We start from the raw sequence: 22,829 nt of genomic DNA, 5'->3' as shown, positions 1-22,829 counted from the left end.
CGGGAGTGTGAATTACAGTAAGAAAAACAGGATGAAAGACAACACACCACAGCCAGAAAGACTAAAATGAAATCAGAAGCTGGTCAGCTCTTCTGATTGCTACCATTTAGATTTGTTGACACCTGAAACACGAATGTACGGAGACACACATTTTCTGGAGAAACCAGTTCTACCCTAGTAAACTAATCGCTGAGTCTCAAGAAGATGCCTAAGGTTGTAATAAACACAGAAAGTAAGATTAATTGTCCTGAAGTGCTTAGAATCTATAGGCCTGATTCTGCTTGTACTTAACCCAGTAAACACAATTTCCAGTCATTACAGTGCAAACAGGAGGAAAAATCACTGGTAGGAAAAACAAAGTTAAGGGTTTTAAATGGACAATTTAAAGTGGAAATGAGATGTGGACGCACTGCACACTGCATCCTCTGAGATTCTGGGGTGTTCCAACAAATTCAGCAGTAACGACTGAAGAAGCTATGCTACAGTAATACAGTCGATGCAAGTAAAATCAGACACAAAAAAACAGATGACCCAACAGATTGATTCAGCAGTCAAGAGATTAAATCTGGTTAAAATTAAGGGCATTGCAACATCTTACAGTTAAAAAAATATAAAACATAAATCAGAGTCTATTTTTCCCCTTTCTGGGTAACATCCCACTTCCTTACCAAACCCTAGGGAACATACATTAATTGATAAAAATTAGGCTCAATTATTTATCCTCTAAATTTTACAGTAAATTTACTAAAAGCACCAAGGCAAATCACAGCTGAATCAAGAGCTTGATGCAATTCCGACCTATAAATGATCAAAACTAAAACAAAGATAAACCTTTTGAATTCTGATAAATCCAAACCATGCAACTCAAGCCTATCAACAAAAGAATACATCCAAACTTTTAATCAAGCAAACCTCTCTCCTTATCAGTACCACCTGTACCAAAAACCCTAATGTTCCTTTCTTCTCATGGTAACCAACTTTTTTGCCATCTCCCTTTCCCAACAGAAGGCAGTTTTTAACAGTACCTTCCTCAGTGGTTAGGTCAATCCTCTGAACCATGGGTTATAAGGTCAGAATAGTTTTTCAGTAGGCATACTAAATTTTAGGACTGCCCCTTGCCTTAGCACTAACTGTTAAAATTCAGTTTTTGCACTATCAGCTTGTTTCCCATCAGTCACGACTCCTGCCTTCTCAGGAAGGGCTCAAACCCTCCCCTGTGTGGTGACAAAAGTGGCTTGCTCTCGAAGGATGCGTTCAGAGTGAGGTACCTTTGGCCTTACAGAAACACACATCCTGGATGTCAGAGCAATCTACAGGAAAGTAAAAAATTAAAAATGCATGTCTGTAAAAGCACTAGTTGCATGTGCAAAACATATCATGGTCACACTGCTGTGTGTCTTGCTATAATTACATTCAGAAGTGCACTGAATTGGACTGCACGCAGCATGGATCATGGGTATTGGCCTAACCACTATCTCCAATTCGAGTACAAACACATACTCTTATGTCCCTTTTATACCTTGTCTCTTCAGCAAGTACACCTAAATCATTATTACAATCCAATTTAGCATATAAATTGCTGAAACCACATTTTATTAAGTCAGAAAGTGAGTCTGGATGTTCTGTACCAAATGTAATACCAGCCTTGAACAGAAGAGTCCTTCCACCGCCTGTACCCAAGTCTCCCACTCACTCGAGACTCCATACCATCTCCATGGCAGACTTCCAGGCCACAGGAGTCTCGCACAAACCACCATAGGATCCATAGCAGTTGTTTAAAGATGCTGGGAGCTTTTTTTGAATAAAAGTAAATAATTTCCATTTCAAGTAGTTTTCTTAAATAGTAAAAATAAAGACTGCGTACTGAAGGTTGGGTTTACAATTGTAATAAAATGATAAATAACTGAACAAAAAATTGACAAGATGGTATAACACATTACTCCATATATTTTTTTTCTAGTATTTTCTCATTAATTTATTTTAAAATGTGTGCAAGTTTGGAAAGCCATTATGTAGGTTCACCTCATTTTTCTTTACTAAAGTAAATATAGACACAAGTGTATGATAGGACCTAACAGCAAAAGCAGATGATAGAGAAACTCAGAATAGCTGGATGTGGAACAGTCATTTCACACACACATCTCTGATTTAAACAGCTGAACCAAATACATATTTTTTGTTTGGACACACCTGTATGTAAGATGTGTGTAATTAATTGTTCGTTCAAAAATGCAACTTCATGATCCATTTGATGAGTTAGGTATACAACAGTTTTAGTTCTCAGAACTGACTAAAAATAGTGATTTTAATTTATTCCTGCTGCCTACAATTACCCACAACCATGTATTTTTAAATATTTCCAGCCTATAAAAATTACTAATTTTTGCCACTTGTGTTTATCTGCATTTAGGCTTTGATTTGGATAAATTAAGCTCTCAAGTGTTCCTTGCTTTATGAAACTCTGCATGTTGTACACTTCAACACAAATAAATGACTTCTACCATTAGAGGTTTAAATAATGTAATGTATTTCATGCTCAGCCTGAAGCTGGATTCCAATGAAGTTGCTAATGCACGTAATGATTAAGTGTAACTCAAATACTAACTGTGTTGTTGAAAACATGACAGGCAATAATTTGGTCTATTATATTCTGCCATTTAATTCCCTAGTACAGACATTCTCTGACACGTTATGAAGCAATGATTTACAATTATTCAAGCTGCAAAGGTCAGAAAGTGACATTATAATCATCTACACAGAGATCCCTTTTAATGCACAAAAACTAGGTAATACTACACAAAAATAGTTTTACTAGAGTAGTAACTTTCTATTTAGGATTTCCTAAACTGCACAAGTATAAATAATTAATTTACATTACAGTACATTAAGACATCCTTGAAAATATGTTTTTCCTGCTCCTACCAATACATTTATGAATAAGTCTTTTTTGCATGCTAAAAGCAATCTTAAGAGCAGGCTTCCACTAAAAGTAGCCTGACATTAACAGTAATCAGTTAAAAAAAATCTGAGAATCTAAAATATTTTTTAGAACACCACACACAGGAGTACAGCCAATTTTTTTTTATGCAGCTGGTCAAAGCACATTCTTATCTATAAAGTACAAAGATCTGCTAGCCACTATACTTGATATAGGTGATTATTTTTCTTCAGACATTCTCAAAGCAACCAGTGTCATTAAAATACTGAACTGTACATAGATTAAGATCTCTGAACTATTCTTAGCATGAACAACAGCAGCAAAACTGAAGCTATTTTCATGCCTGGGACACTATAACACTCCTGAAAGCTTGTTTATATGAAGCTTTAAAAGATAAATAAAATTAGCAAAACACTTCTTTAGCAGAACATCTTATATCCAGAATTAACTGGGAAAAGAAGTTTCAAAGCTAACCGAGAACTAAGGAGCAGAAAGTAAAAAAGATTAATAGCTCCATCAAACAAGAGACCAAAATAAAAACCAAAACCAAAAAATGCCCAACCAACCAAACAAAATAAACCTACAAGAAACAACTACTTCAGTAAAATACAGAAAATGACCAACGTTTTCCACCTCCCTCCAAATTCCTTGGTGTATACAAATACTTTCCTTCCTTAAAACACTTGGCTGGTACACATGGAATAAACATAATAAAGTTATTGCTACAATATCCTTTCAATTTTTAGGAAGGTAACAAAAAATGTTTATGTGCATGTATTAAATACTGACAGTTTTCCTAAAAATCCAAACCTACCTTACAGCCATCTTCCTCAGCAGATTTTTAAGAAGTCATAAAAGAGAGAAGAAAAAAACAAATGAAGCAGCCACTCTTACTTGAAACATGTAACTACATTCCCAAAAACTCTGTTTCTGAAAGCAAAGGGAAGAAAAATGCAAAGGAATAGTAGATGCACTTTTAAATCAAACATTGCCTATAAATTCTGCTCAAAATCTCAAGTGCAGAACAATGCATTTTTCATGTTCTACCTGAGGCATAAAATTCAAAAAGTGCATGATAAGCATTTCACCAGGCAAATGAAACAAGATTTTTAAATGCTGGGCAACCAAGATTTGCTCATCTAACCCAGGGTATCAGCCAATTTCAGAGGCAGACTTCCAAAAATTAAATTCAAATAGGCAGCAGTTTGCTACCCACAGAAAATAGATACTACCTCTGAAATAATGGGATATATTTTACAGCCATGGGTATGGAAAAGAAAACAATTAACACACATCTGCGATAAGGAAATGAGTAGCAGACGGTTTATTCCAAATGTTAAAACATTAGCGGTGTCCAATTTCTGTGTCATGTAGTTTCTGCTGTGCAGCTGAAGAAAAACAAACCCTGAACTTCAATTAAAAAAAAAATAAAACAACACAGCAAAATTACTGCCTTTTTCAACAGCTAAGTGAATTATATACTGCATACTTTGTATCATGTAAATATGAGGACCATTTGGAAAACTGAGACACAGCAAACTCCTCCTAAAACAACACAAAAGATGCAGCCTTCTGCTTCTTTTTTAAGACAAAAAAATCCATAGAATTTTTGTTTTTGTTTTTTTTTTAAAAGGAAAAAAAAAAAAGGACTGGTATTTTGAGACCACACTACACCACCATGTTGCTCTGACATTTCACCTTTACAAAGTGCCCGAGCACATTCAAAAGCTTTTGGAACAAAATTTATCGTTGTAACTAGCAGAGGGCTTATTACTATGAATCTAAAAGTCAGAGGATAGAATATTAACTACTATAGAAAAGAAAACATAGTGCAGGACCTTCTGTTTGTGACAAAATTACAGAGTTAATGTTCCTGAAAGATCAGTTCACCTTTTAAAGCATGATTTTTAAAAAGGTAAAATTTATAGCAATTAAACCTAATGAAGAAATGCAGCATGAGCTGCTTATGTTCAGGAACTAATAGGTCCACTGAGCATTTCTAAGATTATTTAGCCATCAATGATAATGAATTGACATTGTCAGTGGTGTTAATGTACCAATGCTCTACAGTGCCACTAATCCGATAGCCAATCCTAGCAATTTTATTTTTTTTTATGTTGCTACTTTATTTTTTTCACCTACACACTACCCAATCCTTTCAATTAAAACAGCAGAAATACAGCACAGGCTATTGCGCTTTTTTCCCTCTTCTTGCACATTTAAGGATGGCATGTGCATTATTTGGACTATGGTTCAAATTGCTCTGGTCATTTCTCCTTCTTCAAATCCTGCTTAATTCTTCAGGACTGCTAGCTGCAGTATAAAAATGTATTTTTCTATTAAATCCGTGTTAATATATAATTAATCCATGTTAATATATAATTCTTAAAATTCTTGGTGCCCATTAAGTGAAATGTCATGATTATTTAAACAGGTATATAAATCAGATTTTTGTGAGCAGAGGGTATTGTGGCATACGTCTCTTCAGCTGATTATTTTGTCATATCTAAATAACACAGCTTCATGTGGTTCATGAAAATTATCAATATAATGTTACACAAAAATGGAAAGTTAGTACCTGCTTGGCTACCAGGCGTGACATGTCAGCAACATACAGTAAGCAAAGTGACTAATAATCAAGCCCACAGTTTAAACCATTCACATATGCTTTGCTCTCTCTCTCTTGCACAGCCATCATGAATTGCAACCGAGAGTTGTGTAATTTCAGAGACAGATTCTAAGAACATGGCAATCCTGAAGGAATGAGCTTTAGAAAAAATGGGGTACTGTGCCAAATCCTAATCATTTTAATTCTCTTCTTAGGAAAGATACAGTATTATCTATTTTGACATTTTGTTTTTTACTTCTCCTCTCAGTCAAATAATATGATGATTTTTCACTTTAAGTTAAAAGGGAATTGAATAAAGAACCATTGTCAAGTTTGTTGACAACTTCTAAAGAACAGAGATTAGCCTTAGCTAAACAGTTTTGGGAATCTGCAGTTGTTAACTATCTTCCATGCCAAATTCTTAACAATTCATATAGCAGAGATAGTAAACAAGATTTGTCAAACAATATAAAATCGACTACCACACATAATGTTTAACGTTCTGCAAAATAAAATGCAGCACAAGGTATTGTACTATGGATATTCAGTGGTCTTAAGAATTGGGCTCATACATTTTTATTTCTTGTTTCAAGAAGTCAGCAATTAACTTTCTTGAGTAAAAACATCCAAAGTATCTCATAATGCTGCATGCAAAATGATTTGAAAAACAGAGAGATGAATCAGTGAAAATCACTCAGCTGCATCTCCAGCTGAACATTCACCACTTGTCCCTTAAAATATGCAACTCACTTTGTCCTGCAGTAGATCAGTATACTAGGGCTAAAAAACCCCTCCTGCTGAATATTATACCCAGCATCACACTACACTATTCATGTGTGCACTGCCTCATCTAATTGAACCTGTGCTATTCTACACATTAGCTATAAGACTGTTATAGCACATTACATAGGTTTGAGTAAAATGTTTTTATATGATGCATACATTAGCTAATTTCTCCAGCATAGTAACATTAAAATATATTTTTAATCAGGACTAGGGTATTAAAATCCAACTTTGAATGTCCTATGATGTACCATATATGCCATGGCATTTTAAAACCTTTTAAACATTTCTGCTAAATTAATTAGTTTTGCATTAAGGAGTCTCAATGCCTCCTATTAAATGCAACACATTTGAAGGACAATTAAACATTATGAACGATCCTTCTGAGAAAATAACGGTTAAGTAAAAAAGAAAAACAAGATTTTTTGGGTGACAAATAAGAACACAAGCATACATAAAAGAATTCAATTTATTTTTAAAGTCTTATGCCTGCAATACTTTAGATCCGTTTGTTTGAAAAATCAGTCTTCTGTTTTGTTTTCGTAAAGAACGAAAACCCTAATGGAGTCCAGAAATCTGTTAATGGTACTAAAATTATAACAGTATAGCAAAAGAAAAAACCCCACACAGTAAAGTCTATATTATATATTTTTTATGTCTTTAAATGGAATTTACAGTTCTCCCTGGCAATGTGAATGAACATCCTATAATTTAGTCAATTTACAGATTACAGGTTCAAATTGACCTTGTAGCCCATAAAATTGCTCATCTTCAGTGCAGGATTAGAAGTGGGAAAAGAATGTCATAACTGTATTTAAGGAATTTACCATAACAATGGAAAGGAGGATATGCATGCATAATTTTAGCCACTCTTGCTCACATCACAGTTTTCAATTCTGAAACAATGCATATCCTGCACTCTTCTCCTGGTTAACCATGGTGGAGACTGTTTCAATTTACTCACCCACAGACATGACACTTGTATTCCCTCATCCCAAGGTGCCTCTTGACATGGTTTCTGGCATCTCCGAGCTGAGCTGTTGCAAAGTGGCATATCTTGCACTTGAATGGCTTTGATCCTAAGTAAAGTTTAGCATAAGATATGAGTTGAATTAGAATAATATATCACCCATGGTTAAAGAAATAAAAAATCCTGGGAAAAAAATAACCTTTAAAAAAGCCTATCCCACATTTAACCTGCTTGAGATTTTTGCCTAACAAAAAAACACATCTTGCACATAAATTTATGACTCCCTGAGCACAGATGGTACATACTATATGTTACTCATTAAAGTTTCCTTAAGTTCAAGATCACTACCCTCTTAACTCTGAGGAATAATTTACTCTGTTAAAATTATTATTTTAAAAACTCACTAAAATGAGTAGACAATTTAGTAGGTAGATAACCTTTCAACAAGATGGCAAAAGTTGTTCTACACCTTTCCCCATTTCCAAATGATGAAACTCAGGTGATAGTTTAACGTGGCTCGATATTGGTGTAAGCTGCAAAATGGACTCAGTTTTTAAGCAGACGCATTTAAAGTAATTTTACAAGTCTTCCGACTTAGAACAGATTTCACATTAGCATTGGTATTTCAGATTTGTTCTGTCACACAGAGAAAATGATTCATCACCTAGCTATTGTAATGACATGCAATGTATGAATATACACTGGATAAAATATTATGCCTTTATGACTGTTTTATGGTCAAGAATTTATGATTATTCTGCAAACCAGAAGTATTGACATTTTGGCTATTATTTATTTCAAGAACAAACTTTAATATTAAATGCCTACTGCAGACCAAAGAACTTTGAAATTATTTCTCCAAGGAAGAAATACCAGCCTATCTCTTGTATCACATCAGTTCAACAAAAAGTCAAATTATTTGTCTATCTTAATTAACATTGATCCTTTCTTGAGGATGGAAAAACTATTCTTTTACTGATATAGTTAAACTAGGCACATGTCGGTCCCCATGTTATTATGCAGCAACAACATTTTAAAGCATGCTGTAGTACTTTTCAATTTTCTGACCCCTAAATCCGTAAATCAATAAATCAAAATCATAGAATTGCAGTTAAAAGTAAGTACAATATGGTCACAAAGTCTCCATATTACGTTTAGTATATGTTTTGTGAAGTACTTCTTCCAATACAGTTAAGCATAGTATGAAATATGTGATCTTTAATAAATATACATAAAGAGCTCTGATAAGAAAAATATTGCACTACATCATACTTGATCAATGAACCTTTTTGCTTTGCCCTTGAAAACAGAATATCCTGCAAGAAACTAGGCTGAAATTGAGGATCTTAGTAAAAATTTTTAGAGTCTTAAATTTCAATTTAATTCCCAAAAGCTGACGAAAAATGAAGCATTTAATTTTAATCTCCTAACTGAAATAAAAAAGTCAACAGTACTAAGCACAGGCAGACAAGGTTGAATATTTCACAGTTCAATGACAATGAAGCCAGATCTCTTAATACTTCCATTTCTACTGTTGGAAGTAGATGTAAAATATATTTAGCACCTGAATGGTTATATCTAGTCAGCTTTATAAGTTTAAATGTCAAAAGCAGGTTTAGACTGCAGCTAACAGCAATCACATTCTATCAATCACAGTGAAAAAAATGCAGTTTATTTAAATGATCCTGATAAAACTAAATTAATCGTTAATTTGGTGACATTTCAAATCAACACTGCATTCTGTAAGGAGACCCATGCAAATAATAATTTTTTAAAAGCCTACCTTTGCATTAATAGAGTATTAAAAGTTGATGGTTTAACTTACGATCTTAAAGACTAATTGCACAATTAATAACATCAAGCCCACAGTTGGGGAGGATTTTTAAATCCACTGTTGTTTATAATGCTCTTTTTTGTCACAGGATTCAAATACCATGTGGATTCAATCCTATGTTCCCTTAGTTTCTCTCCTACTGATTAAATTGTAAATTTGTTCCTCATTCTGTTACAGCAGGTGTCCCACAGGGTTTCCATACAAGACCTTTGCTGTTTTCCATTTACATGACTCCTTTGTGAAGAACTCAAGTTCAGACCAATTGTGGCTACAGTGTGCTGACAATACAGAAACGTATTATTCTGTTGACTGCTCTCATCCAAAAATCAGTGAGGCCTTGAGGGTTTTTTTATTTATTTCTCAGATCCAGAGCTGAATATCTGTTAACATCTCCATTTAAACTCCATGAAAATTCAAGTGCTGGCAGGCTCCAGTCAGGATTTATCACCTGAAACAAAAGCAGTGTACCTCCCTTTTAGATTGCTGGTGCCAAATTTGTTCCAGGATGTTCTTTGCTGGAAAAACCCAAAATTTTATACTCGAGATGAAGATGTTAAGACTAAGAGTTGAACTAATGGGGCAAAAAAAGAAAAAAAAAAAATCTGTGTTTGCTATAAGGCTAATTTCAGACTGAAACAATGTTGAAGCAATTAACCATTTGTTAGCCACAGTTCTCACAAAATTTAATGGTTCTCATGCTGTGTTAAATATGACACTACTGGATTCACACTTGGCCTTGCTTGTAATTCACAGAAAAATGAGAAAAATACTTTCAACATAGCATCTTTCCAACAAATGAGTTAAAAAAAAAAAAAGCCACAGAATTACTTTACCCACAAGTTATGGCATGGAAACAAAGTGACATTTTCTGATAGCAGCAGTAAACAATAAGGTTCTTAACAAAAAGGGGGGGGAGGGGGGGGGCGGGGACACATAAACCCTCAATAACAACAAAAACCCACAAACTTGAACATGAGAGTTGAGGTCAGACAGACACAAACCATACAACTGTTTTGCAGCAAAGTCTGAAGTTCACAGTCCTTCCTTTACATTAAGATAATAGAGACCCAAAAACCACAAGAAACATTCACCACCTCAGCATTAAACTAGCCAAAGGCAACATCACCTACACCTGCAGGTATGGCTGTATCCCTAGATCAGGCCCAATGCAAATGAAGCAGAGCCACATGAAATCTCATCATACCGTTTCTCCATGCGTACAGGACACGGGGAGTAGATACCACACTTGCATCGAGCAAACCTTACATTAACTGTGAAATCTGATGAGAAACAAAACAAAGATGATATGGTTGCAGGTGATTTTTCCTCAGATGTTGATTGTTAATTAAGTTTATGGGACCTCCATCAATTGCGAACTAAAAAGTCTTCCACCTCTACTACTCTTTTTATTTTCCTTTACACTTCCTCATTTTCACTTGTCAACATGTGATGGACTTACTTGTTATGTCCTCTCTAGCAAAGCTTCCCTTTCATTTGCAATGTGAAAATCTCCTACATTATTTAACGGTATTTTGAGACATTATTTTTCTATTAATGGAAATCATTAGTTGTATCTTTACATAACTTTCCTTTTCCTTCCCCCCTGCCCAAACTGTCACCAATTGCTCAATAAAAAAGGCAAGGCTTTGGATATGGTTACAGATCCGTACATATAAATATATACGCACATCCAGATGCTGAAGAAAGCTTTTTTTAAAAAGCATACTATCAGAACAATAATGGGAAAAATGTGCAGCTCTGCTCCTATTATGTATCTGCTGTTATCATGGAACAGGTGAGAAGCTAGAAATACTGGGTTTTGCCTCACCAATGTTACAAGCCAGTGTATATACGTGGAGTAGGTCAGTTCCCCCTGCCACTGTTTCCAATAACCCAAAAAGATTTGTTTCTTATTCAACTGCATCCATTGTGATACAGATTGGAAGAAAAGGTTCTGTAAGTCACAAAGGAAATCACAAATATGAAAACACAGATTGGAAGAGAAAGCCTTCTTCCCATTAACTATTAATAAAAGTCTCCACATTACTATTTATGTGAATAAGCAAAGGATAAGAAAACCATTTCATTTAAAGGTACTGTGAGAAAGAGGGCATATAAAACTCTATGCTGTAACCCTTCTATACCTCCCCTGCACAAACCACTGAAAAATGACTTGGAAAATGAAATGTATTCTTTTACTGCTTTGCGTATTTAGGGCCATCCAAAAGCACAATAAAAATATACTTCATGATAAGACCTACACACAAGATGTTAAAAAGTACACTAACTTTTACTAAATGTTACAATCAATGATGTAACTTATGTAAGTAGGGTTGCTTTGTCATATATTGATAGTTACCTCACTTTCACATCCACATTAACTTGATTTTAAATGCAATTAATACATATAGTCAAGGAAGACTAATGGACTACATTCTGCACTTAACCTGGTGGACATTTTCAAATGGCACAAGTGACCAGTGCAAACCTATTTTGCATTGTAAACGACTAAATAAATCTTAATGGATTAAGAATGATCAGCTATCAACACACAAGGGAAATTAAGTGCTGAAATGCCTACATTGATTATTTTAAATTATTAGCCTTACTCTGTTCTTGAATTTGTATGCTTTTAGTGAGCTTTAACACATTTACAAGACTTATTGACTATAATTACAAGAGAATTCAAGTAATGGACACATCAATTATAAGCAACATGTCTTGACCAGACAGTTGCATAAAGAATTCTAAAGAGAGCTCCATTAGCATCCTCCCCCTTAGTTTTATTCAGTTTTATCTGCCGTAAGAGGGCATATTAAGGGCTTATACAGCTGTTCTGACCATGTGAACACAAGCATCCCTCTAAAGACTTAACACTGCATCCAAAGTTGGGATATTAGCTGAAGCAATACAGATAACTACATTATTGACAGGACAGAAGTACTGCTGGAAGTATTAAGTATGTGAGTTACTGGTATACACGAATACTCAAGTTATAGAAAAATACTTTAAAGGTTTGAAATACAATATCTGTGTTCCCCAAGATTAATTTTAAGCTTTGTTGTCCAGTCACGCCCTTGCCTTTTCATAAAAAAAAACCCTCACAAAACTATTTTAGGATTATGCCAGGAATCACCATTCTTTTATGTTTCTTTTTTCTTACCTTTTTGTTCTCTTCCTTGTAACCATGCACTAAGTTTCAAATACTGCATGAATTTAAACTATAGCTTCCATAATAAGCCATTATTTAAAAGTACAGTAAAATAAACCTTAGAGTTTTAATGAAAATATGTTCATTGAAATGTGAATTTATTATTCAAATCCACTCATAAATTCAACCACAGAGACACCACTTGTCTAAGCAGAGCTCAGTGATTTAGAAAAGCTGTCTATTTAAAATAAAGAATGTATGGCAGGTTTATAGAAACATCGCAGTGAATTTTTACATAAATTTAGAACTGCAGCTTATGCATTTTTCTACAAAAATGTTTTTAAATTTTCCACTTAAAATTAAACATAAAAATGAATTGAAAGTGTGATCAGCACAGAAACTAAATCAGATGCTATATCCCTGTGCACCACATCAGCATTACACACTACCTTCCAAAAAGGCTGACCAATTCCAATACCCATAACTAATTTCTTAAAAAAAAAAAAAAAACCCTCTTGCTGCTTCTTACTGGTATTTATTTAGGAATGATGTAATATCAGATGTCTATCCTGAAGCATTATGTAATGCTGAAAGTGTCACTGAATTGAAATGAAATAAACAGTTTGGGTATTAAACAACTGCAAAGAAGAGGAAGTTAGAAAGAGCAGCTAATTATTCTCTCAAACCACCACTGCTTCATTATATACATTTAAGAACCAGTTAATGGTTACAATTTAGATTAAAGGAAAAAAATCTCTCTATATGAAACAAAAAGCAGAAGGGTGACTGCACTTAACAAAATTCTTACATTTTCTGACCTCTGATAATTGTTTTTCATACCCATTTTGGCAATTTTGAATTTCATTGGGGGATCATTAAGTGATATGCATGCCAGTTCATAAGAAATGTTAAAGAGATTAACAAACAGAAAAAAAGACCAGTGGTATAATTCACTCTGCTTGAAAGGGACCACTTGCAAAGAGAGCATTCCCATACCTGTATGGGTACGGATGTGAGCTAGGAAGGCCATGGAATTGCTACTTCTACACATCTTCCCACAGTACTTGCAGATATTGCCTTGGTTCTCTTCCCTCTCCCTGTTTATTTGCTCAGTGTCTTCCACAATGTACTTATTCACTTCCCGCAACAATTCTTCATGTTGCTCTTTGATGTGCAGAAACAAGCTCTGCTCCGAATCAAAGGGCTCCGTGCACTTCACGCACTTAAAGGTAGCGCCTCCTTCAGGCAGCTCCTCCACGCTTGCCTGCTCATTCCGCATGTGCCCGGCACTGGCCAAGTGCTGGTGAAGGTTGCTCTCTGTGTAAAATGATTTTCCACACAGTAAACAATGAAAATGTTTCTCTTTTGAAGGATGTTTCATGGCTATGTGAACATTTAGTCCGCTCAAACCATCTGCTAGAAAACCACAGTCATCACAGCGAATACGTGTCAATTCCCCAAGGGAAATTCCTTCTGACTTCTTTTTCCCACCACTTGGTGAAGGGTCTGCTTTCACTGTGAGCTCTCTAGCCTTCACTCCACTTGACATCTGTCCTTCAGCAGAATGGTCAGTGACCTCCCCATCTTGATGGCTTTTTAACCTCACTATAGAAGAATCAAACTTGCCAAAATTTTGCACTGTCTTTCCTTTATCATCAGCACTGATAACAGTTCCTAAAGCCTCATTATTACTTTCTTGCATGCCCTCAGCTGTTGAGCCATCTGCCTCCCAAGCATTGTTATTTATAGTTACTTCTGCCTCATGTTGTGCTTCCATAAGGGCTTCTTCCTCCTCCCCAGTAGGATCCTCTTTGAAACTTCTGTCACCCTCTAAACTATGTATATTTTGTACCATTTCTCCAACGTTTCCAGCAAAATTTGATTGCTCTACTGCACTACTTGTTTCTGGAAGAGTTAGCATAAGTGGGCTATTTTTTTTCAGTGGCATTTTTTTCAGAATGTCTGTGTTTCTACATTCTACTTCAGGATTTTCTTTATATGCTTCCAAGCTTTCCTCACCTTTTCCTGAATTCAAGTTTGTGCTGCTTGATCTATTTTGATTTTCTGCAGTGCAATCATCATCTGAGTTGAGCAGCTCCTGACCATGCCTACTTTGCTGCAACTCACTAGTACCTGTTTCTTTAACTGATACTTCCTTGTCAACTTTAACAACTTTACCTTTCTGAGGAGTTTGCTGGAAACCTTCACAAAAATGTTTTTCTCCTCCATTTTTAGACTTCTCTTCAAGTTCACCTTCTACTGTATCTTTGGAATCGCCTCCTTTAGGCATTCCTGAAGATGCATATTCATCTAAGACGGTACACTCAGTTAAGCTTTTACTCATGTGATCACCTTCTGCTGCATCACTGGCACATTTTGTTTCACCTAAAACAGTTTTTGATTCTCCTGCACTGTGATGGTGCTCCTCCCGAGACAAAGCAGTGCCTTCTTTAGTGGTATTTGCTGTGTTTGCTTCTTCCCCAGAAGAATAAACATAAGATTCTCTTCTAATTTTATGTTTCTCTGTTGCTGCATGCCTAATCATCTCTCTACGAGTAACAGCATAGTAGTCACAAGCCATGCAGTAGTATTCAAACTGTTTCGTATGTTTTCGCTTCACATGCAGCTCTAAAGAAGAAGAAGAATGAGCAATGAAGCTGCAGTGGACACACTTATTGTCACCTGCACCCAAAGCTCTTTTCTGGAGGCATGGGTCACCATCTTGTGTAACCCTCGCTGGTTCCAGAAACACATGTTGATTTATATTTAATGGATTGCTAGTATGCTCCAAATCTGGCAGCCTACTGGCATTTACAGCTTTTAGCTCAGCATCTTCTTGCTTAACTTCCTGATTGTCTAAGACAGAATTTTCCAAATCTGATGACTGGTTACCATCCTCAACATGTTCACAGAAGGCAGTCATTGGGCTGTTACCCTTCTTGCTCATGGATTCAAAATTACCTCCTTTAGGGCTAATGATGATGTCTGAGTTCTGTTTTCCAAGTCCTTCTATTTCAACACGACTTTTGTGTTTTTTGGTTGCACAATGGCGTTCCATGTCTCCTTTGGTTACAGTGTAATAATTGCAAACCTTACACAAATAGCTGTACTGATGACTATGTTTACGTCTGATGTGAACAGTCAAATTTGTAACACTGGAGGCCAAAAGACCACAATGGCTACACGTCCTAGAAACCGTGCCTTTGGGTTTCCCTCTTTTGGGTGCATTAGCTAAAACCAATTCATTTTCAGCAATCCTTTGATCAAGCGGAATGATTTCCTTATTTCTTGATACATTTTCCACAGAAGAGGACGAAACATGTATAATTTCTTTATCTAACTCTGTATTCCCGATCCCAGAAATGGAAGGATCCACTACTCTTTTAATACCACCAATGCCAACACAAACCTTTTCAATACATTCTTCAAAACGTAGTCCAATGTTGTTTTTCCTGGCATTTTCAAGGTGCTTGCTTCTTTTGATATGCTTCTCCATTCCTTCCCTACTCAGTGAGTAGAGATTACATGCTTTGCAAAGGAAGTGATACTCCTGTGCATGTCGGAGTTTTATGTGCCTTGTAAGAACTGTGGAAGATCTTGTCTTATAAAAACACTTTTTGCATTGAAATTGGGTTTTATTCAGAACAGAATGCTTTAGTTCATTTTTATGGTTTATGAAGGAAGGGTCTGGAGGTTTTGCTTTCATTGATACTTCCGTTTCCTTTGCAAGATTTTGGCTATTGTTTGATAACAAGTCAGCATACGCTGGCACTTGCAAGGTCTGATCACTGTTACCCAGAGGAGTGGCTTGCTGAAAGACTGAACCATCGTGTTTCTCATTTTTTTGATGTTTTATCAGCTCTTCTTCCATTTGAAAAAAACGAATGCAAGTTGGACAACTATGAGACATATTATGTGCTTCACTCATGTGGCTTTGAAGGCTGACCACATTCAAGCTGGTAAATGAACAGAGCTGACAATTAAAGCTACAACCACCCATCTGGTGTTTATTGTCATGAGAGTGTTGTTTCATGTCTTCCCTGTCTCCAGAGGAATAACTATACATCTGACAATGAAACTGGATCCTTTTCATATGAAGCTTTTCAACATGAACTTCCAAACTTTTTCTGTTCTGAAAAACATGACCACAATCAGTGCAAGTATGAAGAACACTGTGATCAGCTGCAAGGTTAACATCACAATCTTTAGTATGTGTAGTGCTGGAAGAAAGGGTATTTGGCTTATCTTCAGTAAGATCTTGAATTTCTGAAGTATTATTACCTTTACCTCTAGCATCTGTTTCTAATTCTGTTTGTGACATACAGCTTGAATCACCAGATTTAAACTCAGTGCTGGAGATACGCTTCATGTGTAGTCTCTGAGTTTCCGACTTACCTCTCTTACAATTTCCTAACAAGCTGTACCTTCTTTTAACCTGCCTCTTGAATTTAAAAGACCTACTCTGTCCAAATGAAGACCTTAACAAGACAACATTTCTTCTGCATTCTGGTCTCTCAAATCTCCTTGTCAAGTTTAAACTGCTAACTGTTTTTTTGGTAGTTGGAGGCAATTCTGTTTTCTGCAAGATACTTTCTGAGGGTCCTGGTATTTCTATTTTTTCAGTACAGACTTCATTTTCTTCTACAGCAGAAGAAAGAAATGTTTCTTGTGTCATCGTATCTGCTTTTTCAGTGGAAACATCTGAAGATGGTATCATTTCAATCAATTCAGTGCCATCATTTTGTTTAGACAAGCTTACTTTTGAGCCTTCCACTGCACTGCAAACACTTAATTCTTTTGCATCAGCAGCCCTTGCCCTTAATTTACTGGTCCCAGGTTTTGCTCTGACATTCCTTTCTTTGGTTGCAGTAGATCGTTGTTTTTTGGAGTATTTTTTTGTCAATAATTGTACAAATCCTCCCCGTGCAGCAAGATTTTGGCGCCGAAGGTGAGTCTTGCCGAGGAAATGAGAATTTAGGAGATTTTCCTCAGCACTCTGAAAACCACAAAGTTCACAACAAAACATCTTGGATTTCTCATGATCTTGCTGGACATGCATATGTAACGTTGAACTACATTCAGCTTTGCAACTACAGTGAGGGTATGTTTGCTCTTTGGATAGTTTAGAGGAAATTTCTCGTTTATTGTTTTCCTTATCAGAGCAGGAAGGTAAACACTGATCACTCATTCTGCCTTTAAAATCTCCGTCTATGTGTCCAACTGTATAACCAATACTGACTTCTTCTGAAGAACACAAGTTATCATGAACAGCAGCTGGCTCCTCTTGTGAATGTTTATTTTCCTGGTGGATTTTCAATATGGCCCCATCAGCACATTTGAAATCACAGTGTAGGCACAGGAAATTTGAATTAAGTATTTCATCACCACGACAACTGGTGACTCCTTCCCTCTTTACAGCTCCAGATACAATACTACCCACTTCCTCAGCTACAACTTTGTGCAATTTTCTTTCACTATCTTCCATGTCTTCTGAAGAACTCTGCTTTCTTTTTCTGGAGACATTTTTATGTTTGTCTGCTACAACAGCATCCAGGTTTGGTGATCCTGACAGTGCCCTTTTGTTTGTGCCATTCTCTTTTCTTTTCTTGTCAAGGTCCCTGAACACTTCATCTGATACAAGCTTTGTTTTCTGCTGAGACGAAGACTCACATCCAGCATTTTCTCCTGATGTACTTCTCTGGGATTCTTCTGTCAACTGAGTTTGTAAACTCTCATCAACAACATCTCTCTTATTTTCCTCCCCATCCATTCTTAACATTGATATTATAAATTGTAGATCATTTGGCTTAGTACCTGTAAAAAAAAAAAAAAAAAAGAGTTGTTATTAGTATTCGTGCACAACCAAAAGGTAAAAGAATCAAGTGAAAAAAAAGCAATATAGCAAATGGAAGACAAACACAATGAAAGACACAAGGCTACATTTTCAGCATCGTGTCTAAACTTACGACATCTAAAAATCAAACCACCTTCTAGGCACTTGTTTACAGAGCTCTCACTGTGGTGAGCGCTGTGTGCGTGAGCACCACCTTCAATAGTTTTTGTGTAATTAAGTAATTTGCTACATGCTTAAATCTGGGCAGACAAGCCTAACCTTTGTTTCTGGAAGCATATTTAGGACATGAAACACTAACAGCTTTCAGGGAACTAGTCATGGTATGTGCAACTCTTCCTGGAATAAAAATCCAGTTTCCCAAATTTAAAAACTCCAAGGAGGAAACGGCCATGACTGCAACAACAAGCAAAACAAAGCCAACATAAATTTTAAACATTGTAAGTATGAAGCTTTCTTTCCTTCCCCTGCTTAGATTACCTGCTAGTGAAAACACAAATAAAGCCACATTCTAAAAGAATATACTGCAAGTTTAGTTACCATCATTCCTAAAATATCCTCTTTAAAAATTCATTTCCCATTTGGAAGTGGGAGATGAGGGGGTGGGAGGGAAGTCATGAAACAGCAGTGTAGAGAAGGGCAGCACCTTTGAGCACAAACTCTAACCATCCAAATCCAGTTACCCAAAGCTTTTGCTCAACTGCCCAGTGTGACCTTCCTGCTCCCAAAAAGATGTCAACACTAGAAAACTGATGCTACCACACAGATTATAAGAGGGATGGGGATCAAATCCTGACATTTATTACCTTTTCATTTTGATAGGAAGTGATGGAGAATTGGAAATGCATTTCATTTTAACAGATGATTAAATACTAAATGTTTATCTACATGCTTTACACTATGATTTAAAACTCAATTTGCTGCAGATCCAAGTATCCAGTTTTTTGTTCAGTTACCCATTGAATGAGGCCATGACCACAGCTGTAAGTACTTTCTGACAAGATTAAGTAATTGCAATGTTGATACAGATAATACAGGGTACAAAAAAACTATTCAAGTACATGCTAAAAAAAAAATTGCTTATTTCTGAGGACAAAGTAATAAAGTATTAAACTGGGAAAATATACTCAAATCAGTTGAACTAATTAACTATTGAAGCAAAAAAAAACCAAAAGGCTTTTCTGCTTAATAATAATTTATGGAAGGCCTATAAGAAATTGAATGCACAGTTGTTGCCTACATAGAACAGGTTTTCAACTGTAGGTCTCTCTAAAGTGATGACCAAACTTATACCAAGCTAGCTATAACAAGAGAATAACAACCTCTAGATCACAAAAGCCCTTTGAAGGATACAAATATTGCCTTTTTATTGGTGTTTTTTTGATTCTTATACACTATTATTTAAATTTGTTCACTAAATCATGATAGAAACTATCACAATTAGTCAGAAGTAAAACAATCAGGTCTATATTCTCAGCTGGTTTAAGTCAGCATATTGTCAGTACATTCAAAAACACTAACAGCAATTAATAGCAGAGGAGGATGAAGCCTTTGAAGTGCAAGCTTGCCCTGAAAAGGTTTACGAGTACTGTTTGGGATACAGAAAAAAAGGTCAGATGAAAATTATGCTGTTTAACTGCAGTAAGGTTTTATTTATATAACTTGGAAAGTACCAAGCAATTACTTCAGTGATGGATGCCACAAACCCATGCTTAGCTGTTTGCATGCAGCAGCTGTGGGTCCTTTGCCTTGCTGGACTTCCATGGCAGGTTCCCAGCCCACCACTGAGACCTCTCTTCCTTTGCACAGTAAGGTGAAGAACAGCAGTTTTTTCTGTCCTTTACAAGACAATTTGCAATCTCAAACCAGTTCTCCATCTTCTTTAAAGGATACTCTCCTCTCAGACCGTGTGATTTATCAGAGAGCCTGAATGGCAGTGCATCAATACCTCCACTGGAAATTTCCACTATCAAAGGTTCTATTGAAGTAATTAGGGTTTCTCCATCAGCAAAAAATTGATACATCTAAGACATATTAATAAATAAAGGAGTGGTGGCTCCACACCATACTTTCCTCTGACATGCTTCATGCCCATTTAAAGCCATCCTATAATCTGACTGAAACCTTTAAGTACTGTCACACCAAGATCAACCTCTGACAGAAACTGCAAGCAAAACACAAAGTGGTCACTGGAGGTGGGTGCTTCCAGGCTGTCACAGGCAGGTATCAGCAGTCTCAGAACATGCCTTTTCTGCTACACCAGCACAGATTCAGCTCATCTTCACTAGTCACCCATCACCTCAAAAGAGATGGCTGATTATTTGCATACAGTATCTGAAAGCTTAGCGTTACTTCTCCGTATTTGTTCACTAACCCGCCAACAGAAGTTCATCCTGCTTTGTTCTACCAAAAATTTCAGATCACAATCCCAATTTTGACACCCAATCTTGTCTTTAGCTCAGCTGTACTGTACCATTTCGAGAAATAAAAAAATAAAATAAAAATTTATCTTGTAAACTCTGTATTCACAGCTACAAACTGGTTGTGAAAAAGTCTTGCCAATAATTTCAGCATGAAATTAAAATAGTTAAATATCTAACACAAATATGCAAAAGCCCTTATGCCCCAGCCTTCTTGCTTAATTCCTCCAGCTCTCCAAGCCAAGAGTAAATGCAGACACTTACCTCCATCTTTATTTCATGACAAACTTATAGCACGCAGACAAGGAATGCACTCTGCTTCATTTACAGGTAGTACTCCTAATGAAGTCAACATGTCTATCCACACAACTAATAACAAGCATTATCAAGGCAATAGCTACTTGGCTGCACAGCACAAGTTAGGTGTAGCAACAATTAATGATACGCCTTTACCAGTTTCATCTCTATCTCACACCTGAGCTTTCATGAAAACAATCTCCCCCTTTATGCTTCCCAGAGTTAAATTTGCCTCTGTCCCACCTCCACATAAACTGTCAAAATATCACCACATGGGAGTTTGCACCTGCATAATACCATAACCCAGAAAGAATTCTCTATGAAAGAAAACAACCATGAGGCAATTGCTATTGTCTCCCCAAATTTACCCCTGCGTTAATTAACCTAAGGAATTATATTACCTTTGATTTCATTCTCTCTAAACGTTACCTTTAGGACAAGAGCACATCTCCTGAGGCAGCCACTAACAGCTAGAGTCACAACTTTTTGCTGGGACTACAGACAGTGATTTGCTGAGCTGTGGCCAGTTCTCCACATCTCAGGCAAGATCTAGATCACAGCGCTGAACCACGTCTCTGTTTCTCCCCACTGTGATCTTTGTTCAGATAACACAGCTGTGTCTCTAACACAATTTCAGTAACATATACCTCAGATTCCTTGATGGGAGAGTAGTGCCTCACACTCAAAGGGAGCTGTGGGCAGATCTCTTCTCAGCTTCCTGCACAGATTTATTGCACAACTGATTATCACTACTTGAAGAATGCATTCAGCATACCATAAGCCTCCTCCAGGCAGAAGGAGCCTATAGTGCTTCCCCTGCTGTAAGCTTCTCTCCTGAAAGCTGCCACAGGACAGGAGGACAAAGGCAAAGCAACAAACTGGTCACAAATGTGGGTGGTCCTAATCCTTAGCCTACATAAACCAATTCACCTCTGCTCTCATCAAAGCCACTACATTAATTAAGGGCTAGCCTACAGTTGGTACTATTACAGGAACCAAAGAATCAGAGAAGGCATCAGCAGTACACCAAGTGTGTGCAGTACCAGTGACCACAGGACACATAAGGCTAAATGGGTTTCTTTTTGCAAAATTAATCATAGATCAAATCTTAGTCTGGCACAAGGATCGTCACCCGGCGCAAAGAATCAGCATCTTGAATTTTATTAAATCAACTGGTAACTAAAACCACATTGTAGATGTAACAAGTAACCCTCAGTAGCCATGGCAGCTTAAGCACATTCTTATGTCTACCTCCTACTTATTAGTGTGGCTAATTAAGCCTTTTGATATCAATGTAACGCTGTCAAACTCACACAGCAGTAGAAGTGGGGAAGAACAGCTCTTGAACTACCTTAGTCATGGACCAACAAGACTAAAACCAATGCAAGATGGAAGTTGTCATGCTCTTCCTTATGCCTTTGCCTTTAAAAGATTCTGATTACATTTTTCCAAGAAAAAAATATCTAAAGTGCAATGACACAAAACCACTTAATGTACTGCATAAATAAACCAGAAAGGATTTATATAGGCACCAGTGGTATCACCAGGTACAACACAGCAAAATACCAGAGCACAGGATCAAGCCCAGCTAAGCCGAAAGCATCAAATCTTCAGTATTTCCATAGTTTAAAAACCTGGTTCTGTCAAATGACACTCTCCTAAAATCATAGTTGATGCTCAGAATGAAGCTGTTCTAACTCAAAAGTGGGTTGACTTTTTGTGACATAAATCTTTTGTTAATGTTCATATAAATCAAGTATAGCTGAACAGATTCTTAAAGGATATGACCAAAAATTAATTTGCCACATTAGCTTCAGGTTAACAAATTCTTCTGCTTGGAGACAGTCATACATTACCTAATGCATTTTAAGGTTCTTTGTAGCACACTGCTGTTCCCAAGTTTTGGAAAGAACCTTCCTGTGGCTTCAACATTTTTTAACAGAAAATACTAAACTCTGTAATTCTGCTGGAAATAGG

The 22,829-nt window shown here is 36.4% G+C and overlaps 1 protein-coding gene across 1 annotated transcript in view; it reads right to left on the bottom strand.

Moving 5' to 3' along the window:
• Positions 1–22,829, bottom strand: part of ZNF407 (zinc finger protein 407) — a 335,801-nt gene that overhangs the window by 292,793 nt on the left and 20,179 nt on the right. The window contains exons 2-3 of the mRNA XM_061364680.1: positions 13,281–18,098; positions 7,294–7,408 (exon numbers count right to left, since the gene is read on the bottom strand). Of these exons, the coding sequence (XP_061220664.1) occupies positions 7,294–7,408; positions 13,281–18,063 (4,898 nt within the window). The 5' untranslated portion in view covers positions 18,064–18,098. The remainder of the gene's footprint in view (positions 1–7,293; positions 7,409–13,280; positions 18,099–22,829) is intronic.

Source organism: Neopsephotus bourkii, unplaced genomic scaffold (genome assembly GCF_033783945.1).
Source record: "Neopsephotus bourkii isolate Nb327-2 ecotype Australia unplaced genomic scaffold, CSIRO-AGI_Nbou_v1 NB_1248, whole genome shotgun sequence".
Lineage (NCBI taxonomy): Eukaryota > Metazoa > Chordata > Aves > Psittaciformes > Psittacidae > Neopsephotus > Neopsephotus bourkii.
Note: the sequence above shows the minus strand (reverse complement) of the source record. Positions and strands in the feature narration are given on the sequence as shown.